At 40.9% G+C, this 25,081-nt stretch overlaps 1 protein-coding gene across 2 annotated transcripts in view; it reads right to left on the bottom strand.

The window, feature by feature from the left end:
* Nucleotides 1-13,629: 13,629 nt before the first annotated feature.
* PLEKHG2 (pleckstrin homology and RhoGEF domain containing G2) overlaps nt 13,630-25,081 on the bottom strand; it is a 153,076-nt gene continuing 141,624 nt past the window's right edge. For both annotated transcript variants that reach the window (XM_077479997.1, XM_077480007.1), the window contains one exon: nt 13,630-24,426. In XM_077479997.1, the coding sequence (XP_077336123.1) occupies nt 21,959-24,426 (2,468 nt within the window). In that variant the 3' untranslated portion in view covers nt 13,630-21,958. The remainder of the gene's footprint in view (nt 24,427-25,081) is intronic.

The following is a 25,081-nucleotide window of genomic DNA, read 5'->3' as shown; positions in this document are numbered from 1 at the left end:
TGTATTTATGGACCTTGTTTTATGCACTTGACCAAATCATTTAGCGGAGGGGGATTATGGTGTGGGGTTGTTTTTCAGGGGTTGGGTTTGGCCCCTTAGTTTCAGTGAAGGGAACTCCTAAGGCGTCAGCATACCAAGACATTTTGGACAATTTTATGCTCCCAACTTTGTGGTAACAGTTTTTTTTCTTTTTTGCAAAATTGTCACTCTTGTTTTTTTTTTTTTTGTGCTATAAACAAAAACAAACAGAGGTGATTAAATACCACCAAAGGAAGAAAGCTTTATTTGTGGGAGAAAAAGGATGTCAATTTGTTTGGGTACATTGTCGCACGACCGCGCAATTGTTAGTTAAAGCGGCGTAGTGCCGTATTGGAAAAAAAATGGCCTGGTCATTATAGTCCTATAGGACACTACTCCCATAAATCTTTTCTCCCTGCCCATGGCCGTGTTCTTTTTTTGTCCTCCTCCGTAGGACCCATTACGGTCTTTCTACCTGAAGATTGCTCCCACATGGTTCCATTATTAGTTTGGCCGAATAGCGACTGTGGACGAGATTGTCGCGTGACTCCGCTAAGCCCTAGTTACTAGCGGGGTATGGAGTGGGCATTGGATATAAGCACCGGAGGAAGCCAGGAACCTAGCCATTGGCAGGCAGGCTGCGCATTTGGTCGGACAGCCCAGCTAAATAGCAGGTGACCTATTTTGCCCTGAGAAGTCCGGTGTGTTTTCCTTACCTTCGGCCTGGAGACGATCGTGTGGGAGCAGTAAAATTGGTCCTCTTTTTCATGGCAGCAGTTTGTATTAGTTCCTTGCTTGTTACCTTCCTTTCCGTTCGTTTCTCCTGTGTATATGTTTGTAGTTACAGGCATGGCGACTGGGTTATCCTGCGTTCCAGCCGCCGCTTACTTCCTGTTTTTTTCATTCGTACGATCGTTCTGCGCATGCGCCAGTACGAGGCTTGGTTTGTGCATGAGCGATAGCGGCAAAACAGTAGCGCAGCGCACGACGCTGTGATGAGGTCACTAAGGAGCCTTATTTAAACATGGAGAATAGCCTGCAGGCTCTGGGAATGCTTGCAGGCTATTACACGACTTCCTCTTGTCCAGGACTTTTTCTGTGGAGGTAGGTGGCCTTCTGGGAAGAGGGGGGTGGGTGTGGGTGTCTGCTGCTCTCAGCCTTACTTATATATCTTTGCAGCAATTATGGAAACCTCTAGAGATATGGACTCTCCTCCGCCTGTATGTGGCCAGCCCTCTCATAATAGGTACTGTCTGGGGGGGGGGGGATCCGGTCGTAGTCAGTCTGTTATCTTCCTTTATCTTTATGTCTCTTCTATCTCTGTCTTGCACTAGCCCATCTAGGTCAGAACAGCAACGCAGCTCAACGCACAGAGGAAGCGATTCTTCAAAGTCTTACCACCGGCATTCATATTCTAAATCTAAACATCACGGCTCACCCTCAAGATCTGGGCGCCGTAGAGAGGATCGATCTCACTCCTCCAAGGCTCATTCCAGCCGTTCAGTTGTCAGTACCTGGTTCCTACTGGGAAATCCCTTTGTGATCTCTGCTTTTCCAAAGGCTCTAGTGAGAGAGGGGGTACGGACCAGCAACTAAGATCCCTTGTGGAAAAGGTGGTGAAAGAATCCCTCAAAGGGATCGGGGCCAGTCAGACCCCTGTGCCTCAGTCAGAGTCACCTCAGTCACCAGTGAGGGAGTCGCAAGTTCAAGAGATCTGGGAGTCCTCTCTACCAAGCCACCCTTCAGCTGCTGCATCAGACAGTGAATCTGAGGAAGATAGTCCCCGTGTGGGGTTTGACTTTGCCTTACTCTCCCCCTTGGTGAAGGCTATCAGAGAGGCTTTGAATTGGGAAGATGAGGTGGCTAATCCTTCCAAACAAAGGAAGTATTTTAAGCAACTTAAAAAGGAGCGTATCAACTTTCCATTCCTGTCTGAGCTTGGCGAGGTCATTACGGATGAATGGAGTAACGTTGAGAAAAAAAATAGTATGCTTTCAAAAGTCTTAAAGTTATATCCCTTTAAGGAAGATGAGGTCACGTATCTGGAATCGGCCCCACTAGTGGATGCAGCGGTGATGAGACTAATAAAGCATGTGACTCTTCCACTGGAAGATACAGTTTAATTCAAGGATGCCTTAGATGAGGCGCATTGTTTCCGATTTAAAGAGAATTTACCTCACTGCTGGTATGGCATGCAAGCCAGCGTTGGCTTTAGCAGCAATGTCCAAAGCCATGGAAGTATGGACGGACACTGTGGATGATACCCTAAGGAACATTTCGGATGAAGTCGCAAAAAGCTCTCCTATCCAGGAGTTACAACTTGCATCGGCTTTTCTGGGGGGAGGCTTCGATTTGACATCATCCGCTTAGTGTCTCGGGTTATGCTTTCAGCTGTCACCGCCAAACTCCGTCCCTGGCTGGCTGATCCAGCATCAAAACAGGTATGGTGCCGTATCCCTTTTGAGGGTTCTTCCCTATTTGGTAATAAATTGGATAATGCCATAACCCGGGCCACTGGCGGGAAGTCGGGGTTTCTTCCTCAGGATAGACGTTTAAAAAGCCAGAGAAGATTTATATCAGCAATATCAGGAGCAGGCCAGGGAGGCCCGTAGCTATAGACCTGGTCGGGAATATTCCAGGTCATGGAAGTCAAGGCAGTCTTCCTTTAAGAAATCCGCCAAGAGCAGTGCGACAGGAGAGAGGGAACCAAGTAAATCTTTTTGAGATTGGACCCACACAGATATGCCAGGTGGGGGCTCGTCTTCTACGTTTTTGGCATGTCTGGGCAGCCTCAATCCAGGACTTCTGGACCATTAGAACGGTCTCTTCAGGCCATTCTTGGACCTTCAGCAGGTCCTTAAGACTCAGGTATGTTCCCAACTCCCTTCCGGCCTCAGAAGAAAAAAGGCAGATCCTGTTAACCTACGTGAAATCTTTATTGGCTCAAGGTGCTGCCGTTCCCGGGCCAGACGATCAACGAGGCCAGTCATAGACCTTACACATCTGAATCGTTTTATCAAAAGGGAGAGGTTCAAGATGGAAACATTTTCAACAATACAACAATCAGTCCAGTCAGGCGATTGGATGATTTCAACAGATCTAAAGGACACTTATTTTCATGTCCCTGTGGCAGAAGATTTTCTGTGGGCAAACTACATCTTCAGTTCGTATGTCTCCCCCCCGAGTCTTCTCAAAGGTGTTGTTAGCTGTAGTGGCTCTATTGAGAACCAAAGGAATTCGTCTTCACCACTATTTGGACGATCTCCTGCTGCTAGCCCAGGACAGAGACCGTCTGTTATTACACAAGGGTCAGGTTATCTCCACTCTTCAAGAATTCGGTTGGATCCTGAATCTAGAGAAGAGTCAGTTAATTTCTTCTCAGTCTCTTTTATTCCTAGGAGCACTCTTCAACACCGCCTATCAGTGCCGCCTATCAGTGCCCACCTGTGCCGCCTATCAGTGCCCACCTGTGCCGCCTATCAGTGCCCACCCATGCCCATCTGTGCCGCCCATCCATGCCAATTTGTGCCACCTATCAGTGCCACATATCAGTGTCCATCAATGCCACCTCATCAGTGCCACTTCATTGGTGCCCATCAGTGCCCATCAGTGTAGCCCCATCAGTGCCCATCAGTGAAGGAGAAAGCGTACTTATTTACTAAGTTTTGAAACTGAAAAAAAAAAAACATTTTTTTTCAAAATTTTTGGTATTTTTTTTATTTGTAGCGCAAAAAATAAAAACCGTAGAGGTGATCAAATACCACCAAAAGAAAGCTCTATTTGTGGGGAAAAAAATGATAAAAATGTCATGTGGGTACAGTGCAGCATGACCGCGCAATTGTCATTCAAAATGCGACAGCGCTGAAAGCTCATTGGTCTGAGCAGGAAGGTGTTTAAGTGCCCGGTATTGAAGTGGTTAAAGGAGATGTCCAGCCTGAGCTTTTTAAGCTGGGCTTCTCCTCTGGGTCACATGAGTACAATTAGTTTGTCACTCCTGTGAAATGGTTTCAGTGGACAACGGTCTCCGCTGACGTCACTGCCATCAGTCAAGGCAGCGTGTCATCCCAACTTCCCAAGTCTGGAACCACCAGCTACCTTGATTGATGGCAGTCTCAGTGAGGAGGAGAGGAGAGACTCTTACTAAGACAGTCAGCAGCTCTCCTCCATGGGATCTGTGAAAACTGAGCCATCAGCGATGTTCAATGACTCGGTTCTCAGTACAGAGATGGCGGCGGGGGGGGGGTGGACAGCTGCAAAACAAAAATCCTGGAAGCTGATTGGTTTCTGTGCAGAACTGCACCAGATTTTGCACTGTCCAGTTTTAGTAAATCTCTCCCAGTGTTATAAAACTGAATGATTGTCCGATTCAACAATGGATCAGAACATTAAGCAAGACAAAAATGGCATGGCCAAGTGATGAGTGACAGATAGTGAAGACTGATCAACCCAAGCCTATCAGTTGTGGAAAACAAAAATTGATTGTATTAGAACTATAGACTCCCTGCCCAACAATAAATCTCCGGGCCCAGACGGAATGATAGGAGAATACTATAAATTACTTAGAGATATACTGGCTCCCCACTTATGCTCACTTTTTAACGAAGCGGCATCCAAATCAGAATTTCCGGCTGAGATGCTTCAGGCCTTGATCATAACACTGCTGAAACCAGGCAAAGATCCCAACGCTCCCCAAAATTTCAGACCGATTTCACTATTGAACATTGACATCAAAACATACGCCAAAGCAATAGCGAATCGACTGATGAACTACATACCAGACCTCATTCACAAAGATCACTCTGGCTTTACTAAAGGTCGACAATCTTCAGATGCAACAAGACATCTGATTGATATTATACACTTCACTGAGAGACATCAAACGCCTTCTCTGCTCCTTTCTTTGGATGCAGAGAAGGCGTTTGATAGGGTCCATTGGGGCTATTTACAGTCAGTGCTTTTAAAATTCGGTTTTCATGGAAATATTTTATCGGCAATTTTTGCACTGTATAAGGGCCCCTCAGCGAGAGTATACACAAATGATATGATGTCTAGGCCCTTTGGCATCTCAAATGGAACACAACAAGGTTGCCCCTTATCTCCTTTAATATTTAATTTAGCCATCGAACCTCTAGCAGAACGTATAAGATCTGACACAAAACTATCTGGTATAAAAATTGGGCAAATAGATAATAAAATAAGTCTGTTCGCAGATGACATAGTGCTTATAGTGTCTGATCCTATTTCATCTCTCCCGAATCTCCAAAATATACTAACGACATTTGGAGCAGCATCATATTATAAAATCAATGAAACCAAGTCCCATATTTTAGACCTAGGATTAGATAACACAACCAGGCAGTTATTGTCTAATAAATACCCCTACCACTGGAAAGACGAGGGGATTTCTTACTTAGGAATCACTCTCACTAACAAAACAGTTATTTAAAACAAACTTTTTACCATTTAAGAAATATTTTGAAACAGATTTGACAACACTTAGTAAATTCGAATTTACATGGGCTGGTCGCCTGGCAGCTTTCAAAATGATGACCTTACCAAAATTATTATATCAACTCAGGTCCCTTCCAATATGTATCTCTAAATACTACTTTAAATCCTTACAAAGCAGTTTGGTAAAATATCTATGGAATGGCAAAAAATCCCATTGCGCATACCATATACTAATTAAACATAGAAATATAGGTGGTGCGACCGTACCTGATCTACAGGATTATTATGACGCAACTCTTTTGACCCAATTGCAAGAATGGTTCTTGCCTACTCCTAAAACTTTATGGGGACAAATTGAGAAAGACATCACACGACAGCCTAATATGCAATTCTGGTTACTTAGTAGGAAAATTAAGTCCACAATTACAGCTCAATACCCACCAACGGTGAAAGCGACGCTACACTCTTGGCAGAGAATCATCACATACAAATGGGATAAAACTTCAATCACGGTGTTAAACCCTCCTCTAACAATCATACCAACATTAATTCCTGGCGTACAAATACACGACTGGAATTTGGGTCAGGATATCAAACTTGGTTCCTTCTTCCAACAGGGCTCATTAAAGTCTTTTTCTCAGTTAAGTAATGAATTACAGCTTCCGAATTCTGAGCGATCTACATATATTCAAATAGAAATGTGTCTGCTACACAATCTACAACTCAGAGCTTCAATCCCGGTTAAAATATGGTCTTTCCTCAATAACCATGCCACCTCACAGAAAGGAATAGCTACAATATACCCAATTCTAGGGGAAAAAAACATACCCAGCAAACTACCTTCCTTCCTTGAATGGGAACAAGATTTGGGGCAAGATTTTTCAATTAAACAATGGATGGCTTCCCTACGAAGCATATATAGGGCCACTGCATGTGTTACACTATGGGAATTGGCACAAAAAATTGTTAAAAGACAATACCTGACTCCACATATCCTAGCAAAATTCAAGGGGAACTCGTCACCTAATTGCTGGAGAAATTGTACCCAATTGGGGACCCTATTTCATATTATGTGGGACTGCCCAAGCTTACATAACTACTGGCAGGCAATCTCCCATTTACTCACTTCCGTAACAGGTATTGTCCTTCAACTTTCACCAGAACTAGCCATTCTGAATATGAATTTACATACGATTCCCAAACAATATCGTAAAGTAGTAACACATATACTTTTAGCTGCGAGACTATCCATAACTAGAAAATGGAAAACTGACTCTCTTCCTACTATGATAGAAGTTATAGAATTAACCCAACTCTACCACTCCTACGAATTGTTATTTCCTAATGACAAATCCCTATATATTAAGGAACAACAACTATGAGAACCTTGGAGTACATGGTACAAAAATTATACTTCCACAATTTAGATAATGCTGATTCTTTAATCATATAGAAGAAAGAACTCCTGTGCGTTTTAATATTTTTTGGATGGCTTTAAAAATAATTTCATAACAAAGTGACAAATATATCACATGTCTGTTTATCTGAATTGAGCTGCGGAGTAAGAATAGATCTTTATTTTCCTTCATAAAAGATAACTACTCATAAAAGATAACTACTGTGTTTGAATTTCCTTTAGGATGTTGGCTTAGGTACTCCAAGACACAGATAGATCCCTGTGAGGGGTGTCTTGGGGTCCAGAAGTGGCCATTATCCATATCGCTATTTATAAATCTTACAATAATTATATTACAGACTTTATTATACAAGTTCTAAGAGACTTACTCTTGTTCGAGTCCCTTTATGACTATGAATATTAGATACTTGGGAATACTACTTTATTCTTTATTGTGGACTATTTGTTACTATGCTATATTGTGCTGAGAAAACCCTGTCACTACATTATACTGTGTTATGTTACTTTTATTACTATATATTATTATTATTATTATTTTTTTTGTAACCCTTGTTGTAACTAACTCTGCTAAAAATCTCAATAAAAACATTTGAAAAGAAAAATTGATTGTATAGGATCATTCAACTGCATTTTTCTCACTGTTGTGAATCACTTCAATCTTCATGTAAGGGTGTGAGAAAATGCTATCGGTTGACCCTGTTAGATCAGTTTTCTTCTGCCACAACCGATTGACATGGGTCGCTGTCCAATGCAGACACTTGGTTGCATGGAGCAACACTTGTTGGTCCCGGACATCATAAACACCTAGAGGTGCGTTAATCATGTAGGACTTTGTGTACAGTACAATGTGGTAGGGAATGGCACCAGTGTCTTAACATCAGCACCACTGCTGGAGAGACCCAGTTTATTACGTGACCAAACAAAAGACCGCTAGAAAACTGTCTATGGGGCTTGAAATGCACTGCCCAAAATCATTGGATCAGTATGATAGTCAATGAACTAATATTTCCTGAAAGAGATGTCAACAATATTAGCCTTCATAATTTCCTAAAAGGTTCTTTTAAAAGTTCATTCCACCCAAAAAATTGATAATTCACCTTTAGGTGGAGTAATTTCATCAACTTCTGTTATGTCTCGGCTACTCCAACAGTGAGATTCAGAATACTTTATTGACCCCAAAGGGAAATTATTGGCGAGATCTCCCTTCAAGATTACCCTTCTCCCTCTGTCTCAAAATTATTTTGCAATGGCATTGTCAAAAAAAATGAAATTGTCAAAAAAGAGGGGAATTTGCTAAGACTGTAGCAGCTGTACATGGTAACCAATCAGCTTCTACTGTATCTTTCATTTTCAATGTATAACCTAACAAGTTGAAGCTAAAAGCTGGTTACTATGCACAGCAGCTCCAGATTTTGTCAGCACCAGTTTTAGTAAATTTCCCCTAAAATGTCTGACAATCATCATTGCACCTAGTACCAGCTTGGGAGTATGTACTTCTCAGGACTTAAAAGTTAGTGAGCTAAAGGTGTCTGAGGACTGCAGGGGAAAAAGTTTCACGGTTTATATTGATATGTGGTAGTTTTGGTTACAATTAATTCTTTGCAGTATTCTTCATTGAAGATTAAAGAGGTTCTTCACCTTGTGAATTAAAAGTCAGCAGCTACTATACAATATTGTAGCTGCTGACTTTTAATTAAAGGACACTTACCTGTCTGGGGATCCAGCACTGTCCCCACCCAGGCCGGTTCTTTACCAATCTTCAGGTCCCCGTCGCAGGAATGTTAACTGTGGCAAGCCGAATCTGACTCTTTGTGGCTTCACAGCTGGCTTACCACTAGGCATGCGCAAGCCACGTTGCGCTTTTTGAATGGTCCCGCAGCCTCTTAGGACCTGTGAACATTGTGGGCGGGGGAGGGGAATTGCCTAGGAGATCCGACTGAAATTGGGAGCGGGTATCTGTCAAAACTAGGTACCTGTCAATAGGTGAAATTACTGCGCTGTCTTATAAATCACTCTACCAACTGTAGTGTGATAAATGATATGTGAATACTGCTGCAACTTCAATTTGAGACACACACAATAAATCAATTATAAAAAAGTAAGCTGCACTGTAAAAAATTATTATAATGACATATGATCACATATATAATATGTCTGTGTCAATGGAGACTACAATAGCCCCCAATTCACTTTACAATACGTGATAAACAATAATACTGCAAAATGTGAACATATAATTCAAAAAGTTAAAAGTATTAAACTTAAACCATAAAGAAACATGGATCACAATTATAGGATAAAAAAAAAGTCCACACTAAAAGTGTTAAGAAAATGAATGAAAATTCAGCAATTATGCAACACTTCCAACATAAATTCATATATAAGGGATCCTCAGTTCATTGATCCTTGGTGACTTAAAACGATAAACACCCAAGGAATAGTGATGACTTGAGATAGAAAGATTCCTCCACCTGAGGAACAACTGCTGATTACCAGCTATATTCATCTCTTTTTTAAGGGAGATCAAATTCGCCTATGGCTTATACCCCAGCCAGGGTCTTTATGCTTGCCAGCAAGATGTCCCCCACTCCTCTGTTCAAAGTATCCTTGGAGTTGCCCGCGGTCTTATTGGCCACCATTGGAGATGAAGTTAGGTCACTGCTTATCGCCCAACATGTAAATCTGCTTCTGTTGGGTAATGTCAGTGTGAAAAGTAAATAAAGAATAAAAGTAAGATTGCGCTATGGATTATTTATTAAGTAAGCAAAAACACCTTTGGTAAGAGCTGCCTCTACCTTATTAGTCTAACCAATTAAGGTGGACTATGCTAATGAAAGAGAAAAGTTAGGTAGATTTGGCGCTATACCTTTAAATCAGGGATCAGAGATACTTTCCAAGCAGAATCTATTATGTTCCTCTTATATCATGATCTATATCCTTCCTATTGAGTGAAAAAAGTGTGATGATCGTGATTAAATCTGTCTGAGTATTTCAACCCCCTGAATTAATTATAAATTCCTCTCAGCCAAAGGAAAGGGATTATGAGTGTGCAAAGTAAATCAGAATAGGAATGACTATTGTAACAAAAGTCACTCCCATTCTGATTTACTTTGCACACTGACATTACCTAACAGAAGCAGATTTACATGTTGGGCGATAAGCGGTGACCTAGCTTCATATCCAATGGCGGCCAATAAGACAGCGGGCAACTTCTAGGATACTTTGAACAGAGGAGTGGGGGACATCTTGCTGGCAAGCATAAAGACCCTGGCTGGGGTATAAGCCATAGGCAAATTTGATCTCCCTAAAAAAGAGATGAATATAGCGGGTAAGCGGCAGTTGTTTCTCAGGTGGAGGAATCTTTCTATCTCAATTCATCACTATTCCTTGGGTGTTTATCGTTTTAAGTAACCAATGATCAATGAACTGAGGATCCCTTATATATGAATTTATGCTGGAAGTGTTGCATAATTGTGGAATTTTCATTAATTTATTTAACACTTTTAGTGTGGACTTTTTAATAGCATTTTTTAGCCCTATAATAACGGTGATCCATGTTTCTTTATGGTTTAAGTTTAATAGTTTTAACTTTTTGAGTTACATGTTCACATTTTGCAGTATTATTGTTCATCATGTTTTGTCAAGTGAATTGGGAGCTATTATAGTCTCCATTGACACATACAGATTCTATATTTGCTTATAGTCATTTTTTACAGCGCAGCTTACTTTTTTTATAAAACCAGTTACCTGCTGCGCCACCCCCCCTCCCCCCCCCCCAAAAAAAAATGCCAAAAGAAGATGAGGAAGGGAGAGGAGGTCCTAAAATTGAACTTTCCCTTTAGGGTGAAGTTCTGTTTAAGTTTACAGCTAGAGAATATGAACAAAAAATAGATTAATGCTTGTGCTATACATACACACAGTGAGGGAAGAAAGCATTTGATCCCCTGCTGATTTTGTAAGTTTGCCCACTGGCTAAGAAATAACCAGTCTATCATTTTAATGGTAGGTTTATTTTAACAGTGAGAGACAGAATAACAACAAAAATATCCAGAAAATGCATTTCAAAAAAGTTATAAATTGATTTGCATTTTAATGAGTGAAATGAGTATTTGATTCCTTATCAATCAGCAAATTTCTGGCTCCCAGGTGTCTTCTGTATAGGCAAGGAGCTGAGATTAGGAGCACTCTCTTAAAGGGAGTGCTCCAAACCTCATCTTGTTACCTGTATAAAGTCCACAGAAGCAATCAATCAGATTCCAGTCTCTACCATGTCCAAGACCATTGTCCGAGGATGTCGGAGACAAGATTGTAGACCTACACAAGGCTGGAATGGGCTACAAGACCATTGCCAAGCAGCTTTGGTTAGAGAGTGACAACAGTTGGTGTGATTATTCGCAAATGGAAGATACACAAAATAACTGTCAATCTCCATCGGTCTGGGGATCCATGCAAGATCTCATCTTGTGGAGTTTCAATAATCATAACAGTGAGGAATCAGCCCAGAACTACACGGGAGAATCTTGTCAATGATCTCAAGATAGCTGGGACTATAGTCACCAAGAAAACAATTGGTAACACACTATGCCGTGAAGAACTGAAATCCTGCAGCGCCCGCAAGGTCCCCCTGCTCAAGAAAGCACATGTACAGGCCCGTCTGAAGTTTGCTAATGAACATCTGGATGATTCAGAGGAGAACTGAGTTAAATTGTTGTGGTCAGAGCTCTTTAAACTCAACTCAACTCGCCGTGTTTATAGGAGGAGGAATGCTGCCCATGAGCCCAAGAACACCATCCCCACCGTCAAATATTGAGGTGGAAACATTATACTTTGTGGGTGTTTTTCTGCTAAGGGGATAGGACAACTTCACTGCATCAAAGGGACGATGGACGGGGCCATGTACCATAAAATCTTGGGTGAGACACTCCTTCCCTCAGCCAGGGCATTGAAAATGGGTCCTGGATGGGTATTCCAGCTTGACAATGACCCAAAACACAAGGCTAAGGTAATAAAGGAGTGGCTCAAGAAAAAGTACATTAAGGTCCTGGAGTGGCCCAGCCAGTCTCCAGACCTTAATTCCATAGAAAACATGTGGAGGGAGCTGAAGGTTCAAAATACCAAATGTCAGCCTTGAAAACTTAAAGACTTGGTGAGGATCTGCAAAGAAGAGTGGGACAAAATCCTTCCTGAGATGTCTGCAAACCTGGTACAAGAAACTTCTGACCTCTGTGATCGCCAACAAGGGTTTTTCCACCAAATACTAAGTCAAGTTGGTGCTGGACACTGGCATACCCAATACAGGAAGTTCACTCCCTATATAACCCCTCCTCCTAAAAAGAGTACCTAAATTTTTTTGACAATGTCTAAAGTGTTGGTCACGATGAAGATGTGCTCTGAAGAGTTCCAGGAGGGATCCTTGCTGGATTTAAATAGCCTCCACAAGACCGGATCCATCCAAAGTGCCACTGAGCCCAAAGTGGATGGTACCTGGGCCTCGTATGTGAAGAACAAGGTTTTGCCTGTGACGCCTCTTTGTAGGGCTGGACCCCGGGATCCAGGGCTTTGGTCATGCTTACATTACTTAAAGTTTTTCCTGGCGGGGTGTTAATACAGGTCCAAGGGAGTGGAACCCTGATAAAAAGGGACCCGGTCCTTGAAGGTTTGCTAACGCAGCCTGCAGTGATGGGTGAAGTTTGGATCTGTCTGTTACAGCAGTATCCTGTGGCGAGGATAAGGTAAGGGAAGAAGCATAGGTACTGAAAAAGTCCACCTATGATTTTTTTATTCCTTAGGGAATTTTTTTTGTCATGCCTTAATCCTCCACTAGAGGTAGTATATGCACATATCTTAATCTTTTGTATTCACTTCACTTCAGCTCAGTGTCAGTATGTGTGTGGCTAATTAAAATGCAAATCAATTGTATAACTTTTTTGAAATGTGTTTTTCTGGATATTTTTGTTTTTATTCAGCCTCTCATTGTTACAATAAGCCCTACCGTTAAAATTATAGACTGATCATTTTTTTGTCAGTGGGCAAACGTACAAAATCAGCAGGGGATCAAATACTTTTTTCCCCTCACTGTATATGCCTAATGTATATCTAAAGCCCAAATTTTTTTTTTTTATTATTATTCAAAATGAAAATTTTTACCATCTATGTTGCACTGATCCCTTCACTTCCTCTCCTATAGACACACCAGGAAATCTCTCCTAAATGTTAAACTAAAACAATAAATCTCTACAACACCCCACCCCCCCAGAAAATTGTATTAAATGTGTAGTCTTTGTTGTAGGTGTGCGGGGAACTGCTGTGTAGGCAAAGCCCATCAGCAATTCCATCTCAGGAGTGATCCTCCCACCAGAAAAATGTCATGTGACACCCCCTGCCAGGGCAAGCCTGGAGTCCTGTTTGCATGAGAAAAAGTAAGTGTTTCACAAACTTATATTTCATTTATACCTATACAGGGTAGAAGCACAAATTCAGTTTTTGACTTTAGGTTCACTTAAAGAAATATGGAAGGGCCCATTCACAATGTGTGGTCTGGTGCATTGCATTAACACACGTACATTAACACATGTTCTGCGCTGCGCTAAGGCAGCCCATTTAATTATAATTTATTTGCAACACTGGTGTGTTGGGGTGCTGTTAGGAATGAAAGGCACCACATCACACCAACACACATAACAGACATTACTGTGTAATGGGTCCCAATGCAAACGTTTGTTTTGAAATAAATAGAAACCACATTCTAGTTTTTACATTTTTTTTATTGACAATACAAAAGATTACATAAAAGTATTGTACAGGTATAGAAAATGAGCCACAGGTTATCAGGATTAATAATTGCTCAAATCTATATACACAACTGATTTTACCTCCCAAGTTTATATTACACCGCCCAGTATAAATATCACGGGGTGCCGTGTTCTGTGACCTCAGTGCACCCTAAATGTAGATTCCGATAGCACAGTATATCTACACCACCCATAGGAATGGGCGAGGGAATCGTGCTACGTACCATTCTGTGCATTCTGTGTTGAGTTTCTTTGTGATTTGTATGATGAAATCAGACTAGGGTAATATATATATATATATATATATATATATATATATATATATATATATATATATATACCCAAATAAAAATGTAGGTTTTTACGGACAGATTGGGAAATCTATGATACTGACTGAAGAACAGTGGGAAAAATATGGAATATATTGTACTTGGATAACTGTAGTGTATCTAGCCAATATTTAAACTGGCAGGGTTAAAGACAGGGTTGTAGTAGTGTATTTGAACCTTTTAGGCCAAAAACACGTAGTCATAAATATGAACTTCATAAATGAATGTATATGCTAAACTCTATTTTTCGAGATTATCTTTTTACCAACGGTGGATCAAATATCCTGTTAACTGAATGGCAGCTTAAAACAAAGGTTTAGTACATAGGAAAATAACATCATACCTGTGCTGAGAGATGAGCCATCAACAAGGGAAATGGATTTGCTATGATAAGGGTTTGCTTGATAAACTATCAGGCTTCATGCACACTGGCCTACATTTACCACGGCTGCAGGAAAACACAAAAAGCAGCAAAATCGTGATGCACGGTTTCCCTCAACCAGCGGTTGAAACGTTCCTATCCTGAATGTGATTCTTCTGCATTCAGGAGAGGGAGGTTGAAGCTCACCTAAATGCAGCCGCTCCTAAGCTTTGCTAAAAGCCTATGTGTGCATTGACACATAGGTTTTTATGGAGTTGAGTTTAGGAGCTGTGCCAAAAAAAAGCCAAAAGTTCAGGAGTTGCCAGTGTAGGTTAGTGTACATAAAGTCTAAGGGCTCATGTACACACAAACTATGTTGACCACCGGCCATGGGAAAATGCAAAATGAGGCAAAATCGTGCCACGTTTTGCAGCCAGCGGTCAAAACGTTCCTATCTTAAATGCAATTCCACATTCAGGAGAAGGAGGTTGAACCTCCCCTAACTGCAGCAGCTTCTAAACTCTTGTAAAAGCTTATGTGTACATAGGCTTTTATGGAGTTGCGTTTAGGAGCTTTGGTAAAAAAAAATGCTAAAAGTTTCTCAACTGAAGTTTAGAAACTGTAGTGTACATGAGCCCTAACAGTAATGAGCTATAATAAGTTTCAGAAGTCCACCATCTTGCATGATTGTGTTGGCTCCATCCAACACATCACCAACAAACTGAGAGTACTAAATGATGATGGGGCACCACCACTGTTTTCCAACAATAAGAGACAATATAAATATGATGAAGAGGATAGTGATGAAGAGGATAGTGCTGTAACTCATAGCAACCAACCAGTTATCATCTATTGTTCTAGCTACAGCAAGCTGAACTCAGATTGGTAGCAACATGTAACTTTGCACATTATATATGGGCTGCCTGCTTTTGGAAGCTTTTTATGAAGGTATATTATTGTTCTACCAGGAAGAAAAGTGGGACATTTAATCTTTGAATTCACATTCTGCAACCAAATCACAGTATGGCTCACATACATAAATCCCACAAACATCTCCAATCTCCTGACTTTCAAATAGCTTTCTAATCTTCACCTCACTGAAAACACTTTTATTCACACACTTTTATTACAGCCATAGATGAAGACGACTATCAAAATGTTTCCAAGTTTTATGAAAAAATGGAAACAAAAAAAATCCTTTTAAAATGTAGTATATGGCATCTGTGAAATGTTGAAAATTTAAATATGGCTATAGGCAAGAGACCTTTATGTCTACGAACATTAACAGAAGATCACAGGTGACCAGTTGACCGATCTCAACTGAATTAGCAGCTGGTTATATTAGATATTTTAATCCATTCAGGACAGTTTTCCCCCTTAAATTAAGCCAGCTCGGAGGTGTATTGCAGCACTCCTCCCTTCTGGTGCCATGGCATAATCTTTCACTATATGACCAAAAGTATAAGGTCAGCTGACCATCATAGCTATATGAGCTTGCTAGATATCACATTCCAAAACCATGGGCATTAATATAGAGTTGCCCCATAACTCTTTACATCTATAACAGCCTTCACTCTTTTGGGAAGATTCTCTGCAAGTTTTGGGAGTGTATCTGTGGGAATCTTTGCCCGTTCAACTATAGGAGCATTTGTAAGGTCAGGTATTAATGTGGAATGAGAAAATTTGGCTCACAATTGGCATTTCGATTCATCCCAGAGTTATTCAGGAGGTTAAAGGCCAGGGCTTAGTTATGCTGGAACAGTAAAGCACCTTCCCCAAACTGTTGCTTCGAGGCTGGAAGCACACAATTGTCTAAAGTGTCTTTGTTGTAGCATTACCAGTATCCTTTACTGGAAATACTTGAACACATTAGTTTTGAAGGGTGTATACCAGTGATGGCGAACCTTTGCACCCCAGATGTTTTGGAACTACATTTCCCATGATGCTCCTGCTCTTTGTAATGTAGTGGAGCATCATGGAAAATGTCGTTCCAAAACATCTGGGGTGCCAAGGTTCAACATCACTGGTGTATACATACTTTTAGCCATATAACGTGCCTGTTCAGACTGATGATTTGTGTTTATGCACTATCCTGTGAATTTTTTTTTTAGAAAGTTGGACATTTAAGGCTACCTTTATTCTGACCTCAATAGCTGCTTACATTTACCATTGTTTTGGTCCCTCTGCTCTTGCTTGAATAGGGTGTACGAATACTGTAGGGGTGGTGGTGGAGGGGTATCTGTCAACTTGTTCTTTAAGTGCTTGTAATAGAATACATGGTCACAAATTGTCCGAGTATGCCAGGAAAGTGTAGTCACAACATGATCAAAAGCCACAGGCCTCCAAACTTTGTATAAGGTTTACATTTTTTTTTGTATTGATAATAAAGTTTCTCCTTTAAAGGATGGATCCTAAAATCCTGGATAAAATTACTGTGATGAACAATAACTATTATTAATTAAAATGCGCTATAACCAAACCATACCAATTGTGCACTGGGGTGTTAATTACACTGATGCATTTGGATTATATTTTTATGATTATTGCTTAATTTTTATTTGCATATTATATATGTGTAAGGGGTATTTGGATAGCTTATGTGACATTCAAATCACTGTTTATGTATTTGATCTAAGTTTGTTAGTGAATGAATGAATGAATGAAATACTTGTATAGCGCACAATGCGAACTGAATCGCCTCTAGGCGATTTAGTGTATACACGTGAGCGATTTTTCACGGTATGGTTTGGGTATAGCGCCGCTTTTTTACTTTTTATTTTTTGATTTCACTGTAATTATGTGATGCAGTCAAGCTGCAGCTCAAGTAGGTCCCCCTAGTGACCACATAGTATATAATTTGAGTTGTACCGTAGCGCAGTTTCTTTTCCTATCTTCCAAATGCAACCTGACCCCCCCCCCCCCATATCCTTTACACCACCTCAACCCCCTCTTATTAACCTCTGGGTAAGAAAAGCTACTTAAAGCCCTTTTACTTACCCGAACCTGTGGTCATATAAGACACCAGGTCCTATGTGTTCTGCATTCCTCACTGCAGAATGGAAAGGTTTTTCTTGAGGTGTTCATGTCACTGCCAGGGTGAGCTGGATACTTCCCATTGGCTGTCCAATAATGGGGTTCTTTTAAGCCCCATACACACGATCAGAAATTCTGACAGCAAAAGTCGGCTGTGAGCTTTTTGGTCAGAAATTCCGACCATGTGTATGCTCCATCGGACTTTTGCTGGCAGAAATCCAGGCAGCAAAAGATTGAGAGCAGGTTCTCTATTTTTCGGTCGGAAAAAGTTCTGATCGGAAATTCCAATTGTCTGTACAATTCCACTTGACGTACAAAATTTCTACGCATGCTCAGAAACAATTTGACGCATGCTCGGAAGCATTGAACTTTCTTGGCTCGTCGTAGTTTTGTACGTCACCGTGTTCTTGATGGTCAAAAGTTCAGAGAACGTTTGTGTGACCGTGTGTATGCAAGCCAAGCTTGAGCGGAATTCCATCAGAAAAACCATCCAAGTTTTTTCCAAGGGAAAATCCACTCGTGTGTAAGGGGCATGAGGCTCCAGAAGACTGCAGTGGTGGGATGAAGTCATCTGGGGGGAACCAGTCAATGTAGGGCACACGCTGCAGCCCTGGATCATTGGTCTCCACACCCGCAAGAGGCACCAGGGAGGGACATGTCACAGCAGATTTAGTTAAAGGATAAGTTCACCTTTTATAACATGCTACATGTTACACCCACATTCAGGGTGTAACATATAACATTTTATGAAAGGACCGGCCCCTGTTTTCTCCCACTCCTCTGCTATGGCAGCTAGGGGGGGGGATCGTCTTCCCCCTGCTAGCTGTCAAAATAAAAAATGCAGACAAAGCCCCGACACCCTTAGTGGACATTGTGAACGCTGTGGTAGTTCATTGTTTCTTCCTGTTAGTATGTATCGGCTTGCTCGTATGAGGTGCGAGTACACAGATACACTTACAGATTTGTAGGTTACCTGCAGGGCATCAACAATCTGCTGATCGCTGGTGCAATGCTTTACCTGAAAAAATTGTGAATTTTTTATTTTTTTTGGCAAAGGTAAACTTATCCTTTAAGTTAAAAACTTGAATGAGCGGGAGTGGAGAGGGAAAAAGGAAGGACACAATATTTGCCTGGAGACGGGGCTTTATGTTTATTTACCCTCTAACTGGATTGTTGAAATGAGCAAGAAGTAGTATAAGAAAGGAGTAGTGTTCAAAGTACTCTAGCTCTTAGTAGCTAATTAGATTGCGCCTTTAACCCAACAGTTAAAGTGGATGTAAACCTACTCTCATCCTTTCTAAACTACTGCAATATTGGTTATCTAGAAGGCTATACATGCCTCCTGCATGTATACTTATCTGTCAAATGTCTCCCCTCTGTCTGCTATGAGACTTGAAAGACTGCAGATTTTGTGGGTGGGTCTATTTTCCAAGGCTCAGTGGGTGGAGTTGTGATGTCAGTAGACTCCCCGCCCACCTCTACTCTCCCCTTATCAACATGCATTTTCTCCTGTGTATTTCTTACACTGAACTTCTGCTATGATCACTAACATCCAGTAAAAACCCAGAAAAGTCCCCACATGACTTCAGCATGCCAAATCATGCTGAGGTGTGGAACAGCCAATCCTTGCAGAGCTGCTGAAGAAAGGAGTGGGGGTGGGAATTAAAAAATAATCCATGTCTTAGGCTAGTGCGTGAGATATGTAAATCACCTGTCAATCACAGCAAGGGGGAAGAACGGACAAATATTTCACAGTTTGTCAGTTTTATTTCACTGAAAAAGGATATGAGGATTGCTCAGAGCTGGATTAACTCTTTGTGGCAAGACTGGGCACAGCTGATCTGAAATCCCATACTCTATATTGTGCCAGACAAAAAATAAATAAAAATTTTCAGGTTTACATCTACTTTAAGTAAAAATTGTATTGAAATGCTTGCAGTTTGCATACCATCACTGCTCTTTCACCATCTTCTTTAATATAGGTGCTGTTATGTTCCTTAATAAGTGCTACATGCATTTTGTAAAGATAAGATGGGTTTTTATTGATACTCATTAGGATTACTGCCAAAGTGCTTTTAAGTAATTTTTTAAGTTTTTACTGATATTTGTTTCCCTGCTGGGGAGATTTACCCTGGTGACAGAAAGGGATGAGAAATTCAACATTTTACAGTTGTGCTAAGAACAGTAGTGAAGAATGTATCTCCCAAAGGGGACTCTTGTTTTAGTAACAACTGTCTAAGCCCATGTACACATGGTCGGAGATTTCGACAACCAAATCCGTCGGATTTTGTCCGTCGGATCTTGTCCGAAACTGTTGCATACACACGGTCGGACTAAGTTGTCGAAAAATCCGATCATTCAGAACGTGATGACGTAATTTCGTTACGATGGGACTACGTTCAGGCTAGTAGCCAATAGCTTTGATGTAGGAATTTGATCTGAGCATGCGTGGCACTTGGTCCGATCAAAATTCTCTACACATGATCGGAGTATGTCCGATCGAACCAGTTGGTCGGGAAATATTTCCAACATGTTGGAAAATTGGGTCCGACGGATATTCCGATGGAATCAGTCCGATGCATACCACACACAGTCAGATTATCCGACGACACGTTCCGATAGGACACATTCCGACGGATTCTCCGACCGTGTATACAAGGGCTAAGAGGGTTCACCTTACATCCTGTTGCATCTTCATAACAGGAACAGAAAAAACAGGACAAAAACAACAAAAAATAGATTTTTTTAAAGCTTTTCCTAATCTTACCAAAACAAAAAAGAAAAGTTTTGACTACACATACACCTTAAACTCAGAATTTTGCATTACGTCAAATAGGCACTAATAAAGTACACACATTTGTTTGCAAACATTTTTTTTTCTTTTTTGCCAAAAGGAGGTACCAAGGATAACTTGCTATACATTTGTGGTAGTTTTGAATTGCAAGTCTGTTAACTTGCTGCACATTTTCACTAGCAAGTTGTACACTTGCAGAGCACTTGAAGCACAGTTCCAGTTGACACTTTTCCAATTTATAGCAAATTTGTGTGGCATGTCTCTAGCAAGAGCAAAGTTACACTGGTGGGTCTACAGCAAGAGCTCTGCAAGTGTACTACAGCATACAAATTCAGCAACAATGACCCCTGTGGTGGGATGACTATTGCACAACATAAATTAACTAGAATTTGCAGAAGACCTGCAGAATGTTTGCAAAGAAAGTTTGATCTGTAGTCATGCAATACGGACTTTCTGCAATTGTGCAACAAAATGGTGAAGCCTGGCGAGTCTAGCAATAGCTTAGTAAGTCATTTTCAAACTTGCAGCGCAATTTCTTGCTATCTGGGAACTAATAGTTTCCTTCATTTGGAAGCAGTGTGATCAAAAATGTCACTCTCTGCTATGCCACTTTCATTCTGGTGTGATAAGTCCAAAACTTTACACATCTATCTGGGAATTTTACCAACATTTCTTCTATCCCAGAATCTTGTAACTTGTCTTTAATGGCCATTTAAGCTTCATTCTAATGAGAAACATGGGAAACGGCTCTGACTGGCAAAAAGGACAAGTGCCAGTCAGATAATGATCAGATAGAGGAGCGCTGTCACTAAGGAGGAACCATTTGCTTCAATTAATCAGATCAGTTATATCTTTAAAATACTAAAGTGGAAATTTTAGCAGTATTGGTGTAGTGAGCTAATCTCTAGGAGTTCTTTCCAAGGGGAAGTATAGGCACTTTGGGGTTGCCAGAGGGGACTGTACTTCTGGTGGTATATTTCCATACTCAGGTTGGTACAACGTAGGGGTTTTGGCATTTAAAATGAAGAGTTCAAAGGACAGACTACTTCTGATCCACAGTTTTAATAACAATCAAATAAGAGAGGCTTCAAACTCTAGTGATAACAGGTGCGCTAGAGGAAACCGTGGTCAATTTGGAGAGGCTAGCGCCTTGAGTTGTTGCTGAATCCTTCAGGGCAGGGTGTGTTTGACATAGGGGGTGAAACATGAGACAGGAAGAGAGTGACAAAGGTTGTGATGGCAGTACACGACCAACTAAATTTCATCAAATACTGTTCTGCAAAAGTTGCCTATCATATCAATGTCCTGTATGGCATTGGCAACACAGATGTGGTTAAGCCCAAGCCTATTTCATCATGGCCTCAATCTGAAGCATTAAGTCCTCAACTGAAGCGGACGGAGGTTTTTTGTATTTTTTTTTTTTTTTACAGTTGATCAAACTATGTTTTTATTCAGTATATCTTACATTAAAAATACATTGACTGTTGTGTCTTTGGTGCAAATTGTTCATGGTAAGTGCAATATCAATGAACCTATAACTACTGAAATTTTGGCTAACAATCATGGTGTTGGCCATATTGGCACATTGTCATTAAGTTCTACATAGAAAAAAGTGCACTTGGACATACTGCTGTGTCTTATCTTTGGCATATATTATTGTTCTGTTCTGAGAATTCGTTTTTTCAACTTTCAATTCTCAGTTTACAGCATAGTTTGGAAAGGTGGCATTGACATATGCATCTCGCCCGTATTTTGTCCTTCACTTCACAGAGTAGTTTTATTTTCTAAGGTGCTTCCATTAATGTTGATCTTGCGCGAGGTGGGATATTCTGGTGCTTGCAACAAGGGGTGTGTAAGACTCACCTGAGCATTGCTGAAAGAGGCTATTCTACCACTACCACCAATCTGTATGTTAACAGTGGTGGAGTAACTTGCCTTTAAAGTGGTTTTGTCCTTTGTGTCAGCACAGTCCCATTTCTCCATGCTCTCACATTGTTTTACTGTTTCATTATGTTCTGTGGTTGGAGAATGTGAGGGTGCTAACATTAATGGAGATGCAATTTTGAAGAATAAATTTGGTGCTTCATCCAGAGACTGGCATTGTCTAAATGGAATTGGTGACCTCAGATCATACTTCTTTTCATGAGTGATCGATTTCTGCGTCTTGAAGGGTCCATACTTTGTGCGCAGCTCTCGAACATCAGGCCAGTGGATGCTGGTTAGCTCATGAGTACTAATCCCAGGGCTAAGTGGACCCCCTTCTGAAGCTGGACACGGGGGTGATTTGTTTGCGCACCAGAATTTACTTTCTTCGCTTGGTGCAGTTGTTGGACTTAATGCACTTGGACTGACAGAATGGTCTGCACCAGTGGGTACATTGTTTCCACAAGGTTTTCTAGTATGGAATGAGAATCCAGGTGACCATGGTCGAGCAGGAGGACTCGTGCAAGTTGGAGTAGAATTGGCTGAGGAAGAAGAAGACCTCTCCAGGCTACTAAATGAAAGTGGAGTAAATGCACAAGCTCTGCTGCCAGAGAAAGAGGGTATGCGGGAAGGCTTTGGACCCATTGTATTTTGATTAGGGGGAGGAGAAAACATTCTAGAACGTAGTGTTAGTGGTGATTGGACCCGTGAATTTGGTTCAGAAGCTGTGGATGTTGGAGTATGTTTCATTGATGTAGGACAAGGGACTGCTATAACGACAGCAGAACCTGGGTATATACAGGCCGGCCCATCTAATACTTTATTTCCATGGATTGCCTTTTGAGTGGTGGAATTACGAAGGAGTGGCTTGGGAGCACCTTCTTGTGTCATTTTGGAGTCACACTGATTCATGTCTCCCTCCTTCTTGCTATCCACCCATGCTTTGTTTGTGGTGCCTCTAGGTTTGGTATCACTCAAAGGTAGCCCAGAATATAATGAATTTCTATATGGTGATGGACTACGAACAGAACATTGAAACTTTGTAAGTGAAGGCTGTATTTCTGTGTCTGCACTTTTAGCTTTTGTCATTGGACTTCTCTTGGTAAATGAAGGTTGAGACTGTGGAACATTCTTGGACAAGGCCACTGCTCTTGATAATTTTCTTTGCAAAGTTGTTGGGGAGAAGAGGCCAGGATTTGACACAACTTTCTGCTGTTTTTTAATATGTGGCTGCAGCATCCCTTGGAATTCTTTGGCGGTTGAAGTATTACTTTTGAAGGATGAGGATCGAGTTGCCATACTTAATTTCTTTGTACTGTTTGAATTTTGTTGAGATGGAATAGAAATTGTAGAGTCAAGCTGAAGTCTTTGCATGACATCCATAACAGCTGGAGAGATACCTCTGCTTCTAGAAACCCCTGATTCAGATGGTTTGCTATCACATGTATCATGGGAGCTAACAAAATTGTCATCAGAGCTTGAATGGGAGCCATTTTCCAGAACTTCTATGGGTGACTGGAATTTGGTAATTTCTTTTCTTATACAATGTGGCACAGTAGCACATGTACTACTTATTGGCTCAGGTAAGCTTGATTCTTGAAACCTATCATGGGCAATGACTTCCGGTACATCAGGAAGATGTGTTGTGTTTGAGACCTCAACGTTCTTCTGGTACATATCACAGCTTTCTTCTAGCGTTCTCACTGTAGTGGGTTCCTTAGGAGATATCTCACAATTAATTGATGTTATTAATTCAAGTTCCCCTGCTCCTCCTAATTTCTGATCTTCTGTGGTATCACTTTCTGGTTCACCATGAATTGTCTTTTGGCCTTCTGACAACCTAAGTTTTTCTGATTCATTCATTTCTAAAATACTGGTTTCTTTGCGGTCTGTACATTCAACACAAGTTTCAGTGAATTTTTCAAGTTCTGAAGGACATGATTTCAATTCAGAAACTTCATTTTCTGTGACATGCTCTAGCAGACATACAGGTGCTGGCACCAGTTCAGGAACAAAATCATCAATGACTAGGGATCCCCCTATAGGTCTGAACGCATTAACGGAGTACTCTTGCATTTCCTTTGTTTCTTTGGGTTTTGTTTCTTCTGGTTCAATGACCGCTAGATGTATATCTGGTGACTTTGAGAGCGGCACCTGTTCCTTTAATGGTATCTGAACCATTGGAGACTCCATTTTGTTCAGATCTGAAGAATTCTCACGAACTGCAGGAAGGAAAAGGCCATTTTCCTGAATACAATTAATGTGAAGTAAAGTTTCTCGGATCTTTAGATGCCCATACATCTGAGGTTCTAGGTGACAAAAACAAAACAACATATTCAGATTGGTGAAATATTACGGCTGGGAAAAAAACTCTGGCGAGGAAGCTAAAATCAATTGCAGTGTTCCCAAAGTGTATGTAAACTCATATTGGTTTTGTTTTGGATAGAGTATGGAAAAAGTAAATCCCGTATCGGGCTTTTATCCAGAATTTCAGAGTTGTCACTAGAACAGGAGGTGAGGAGAAATCTTCTAAGGGGGGTACCTATTCCAGTGGCAACTGTCTAAGAGGGAATATTTCCTCACATAGAGAGATTTCTTCTCTCTTTCTGTTTTGTTTCTTGGGCAGGAAGAAAATGTAAAGTGCCCCAAAGGGACATATACAACATGTCACTTTCTAACCAAATGCTTGTGTATAAATTATCATCTTATCGTCTCATTTTTGCTTGTATGATGGCACTCTGTGGTTTGGGCTTTTAACCTTTTTTTTACCAAAAGGGAGTTCCTGTCCCTCATGGCTGTTCCTCCAGTCTTCCCCACATATTTAGCTGGGCTTTATACCAAGCAGAGCTGTAAACTGGCCTATGTTGTTTTCCAGTATATTCCTATTGAGAATCGATTAGGGATTGCAAAAACGCCACAGCTAAGCCCAATATGCCATAGCATTGGAAAGGGGAGTGCGTGAAG

Source organism: Lithobates pipiens, unplaced genomic scaffold (assembly GCF_037356315.1).
Source record: "Lithobates pipiens isolate NorthernLeopardFrog02 unplaced genomic scaffold, aLitPip1_a1.2 Scaffold_1, whole genome shotgun sequence".
Classification (NCBI taxonomy): domain Eukaryota; kingdom Metazoa; phylum Chordata; class Amphibia; order Anura; family Ranidae; genus Lithobates; species Lithobates pipiens.
The sequence above is the reverse complement of the archived record's forward strand: the minus strand, read 5'-3'. Positions and strand labels throughout refer to the sequence as shown.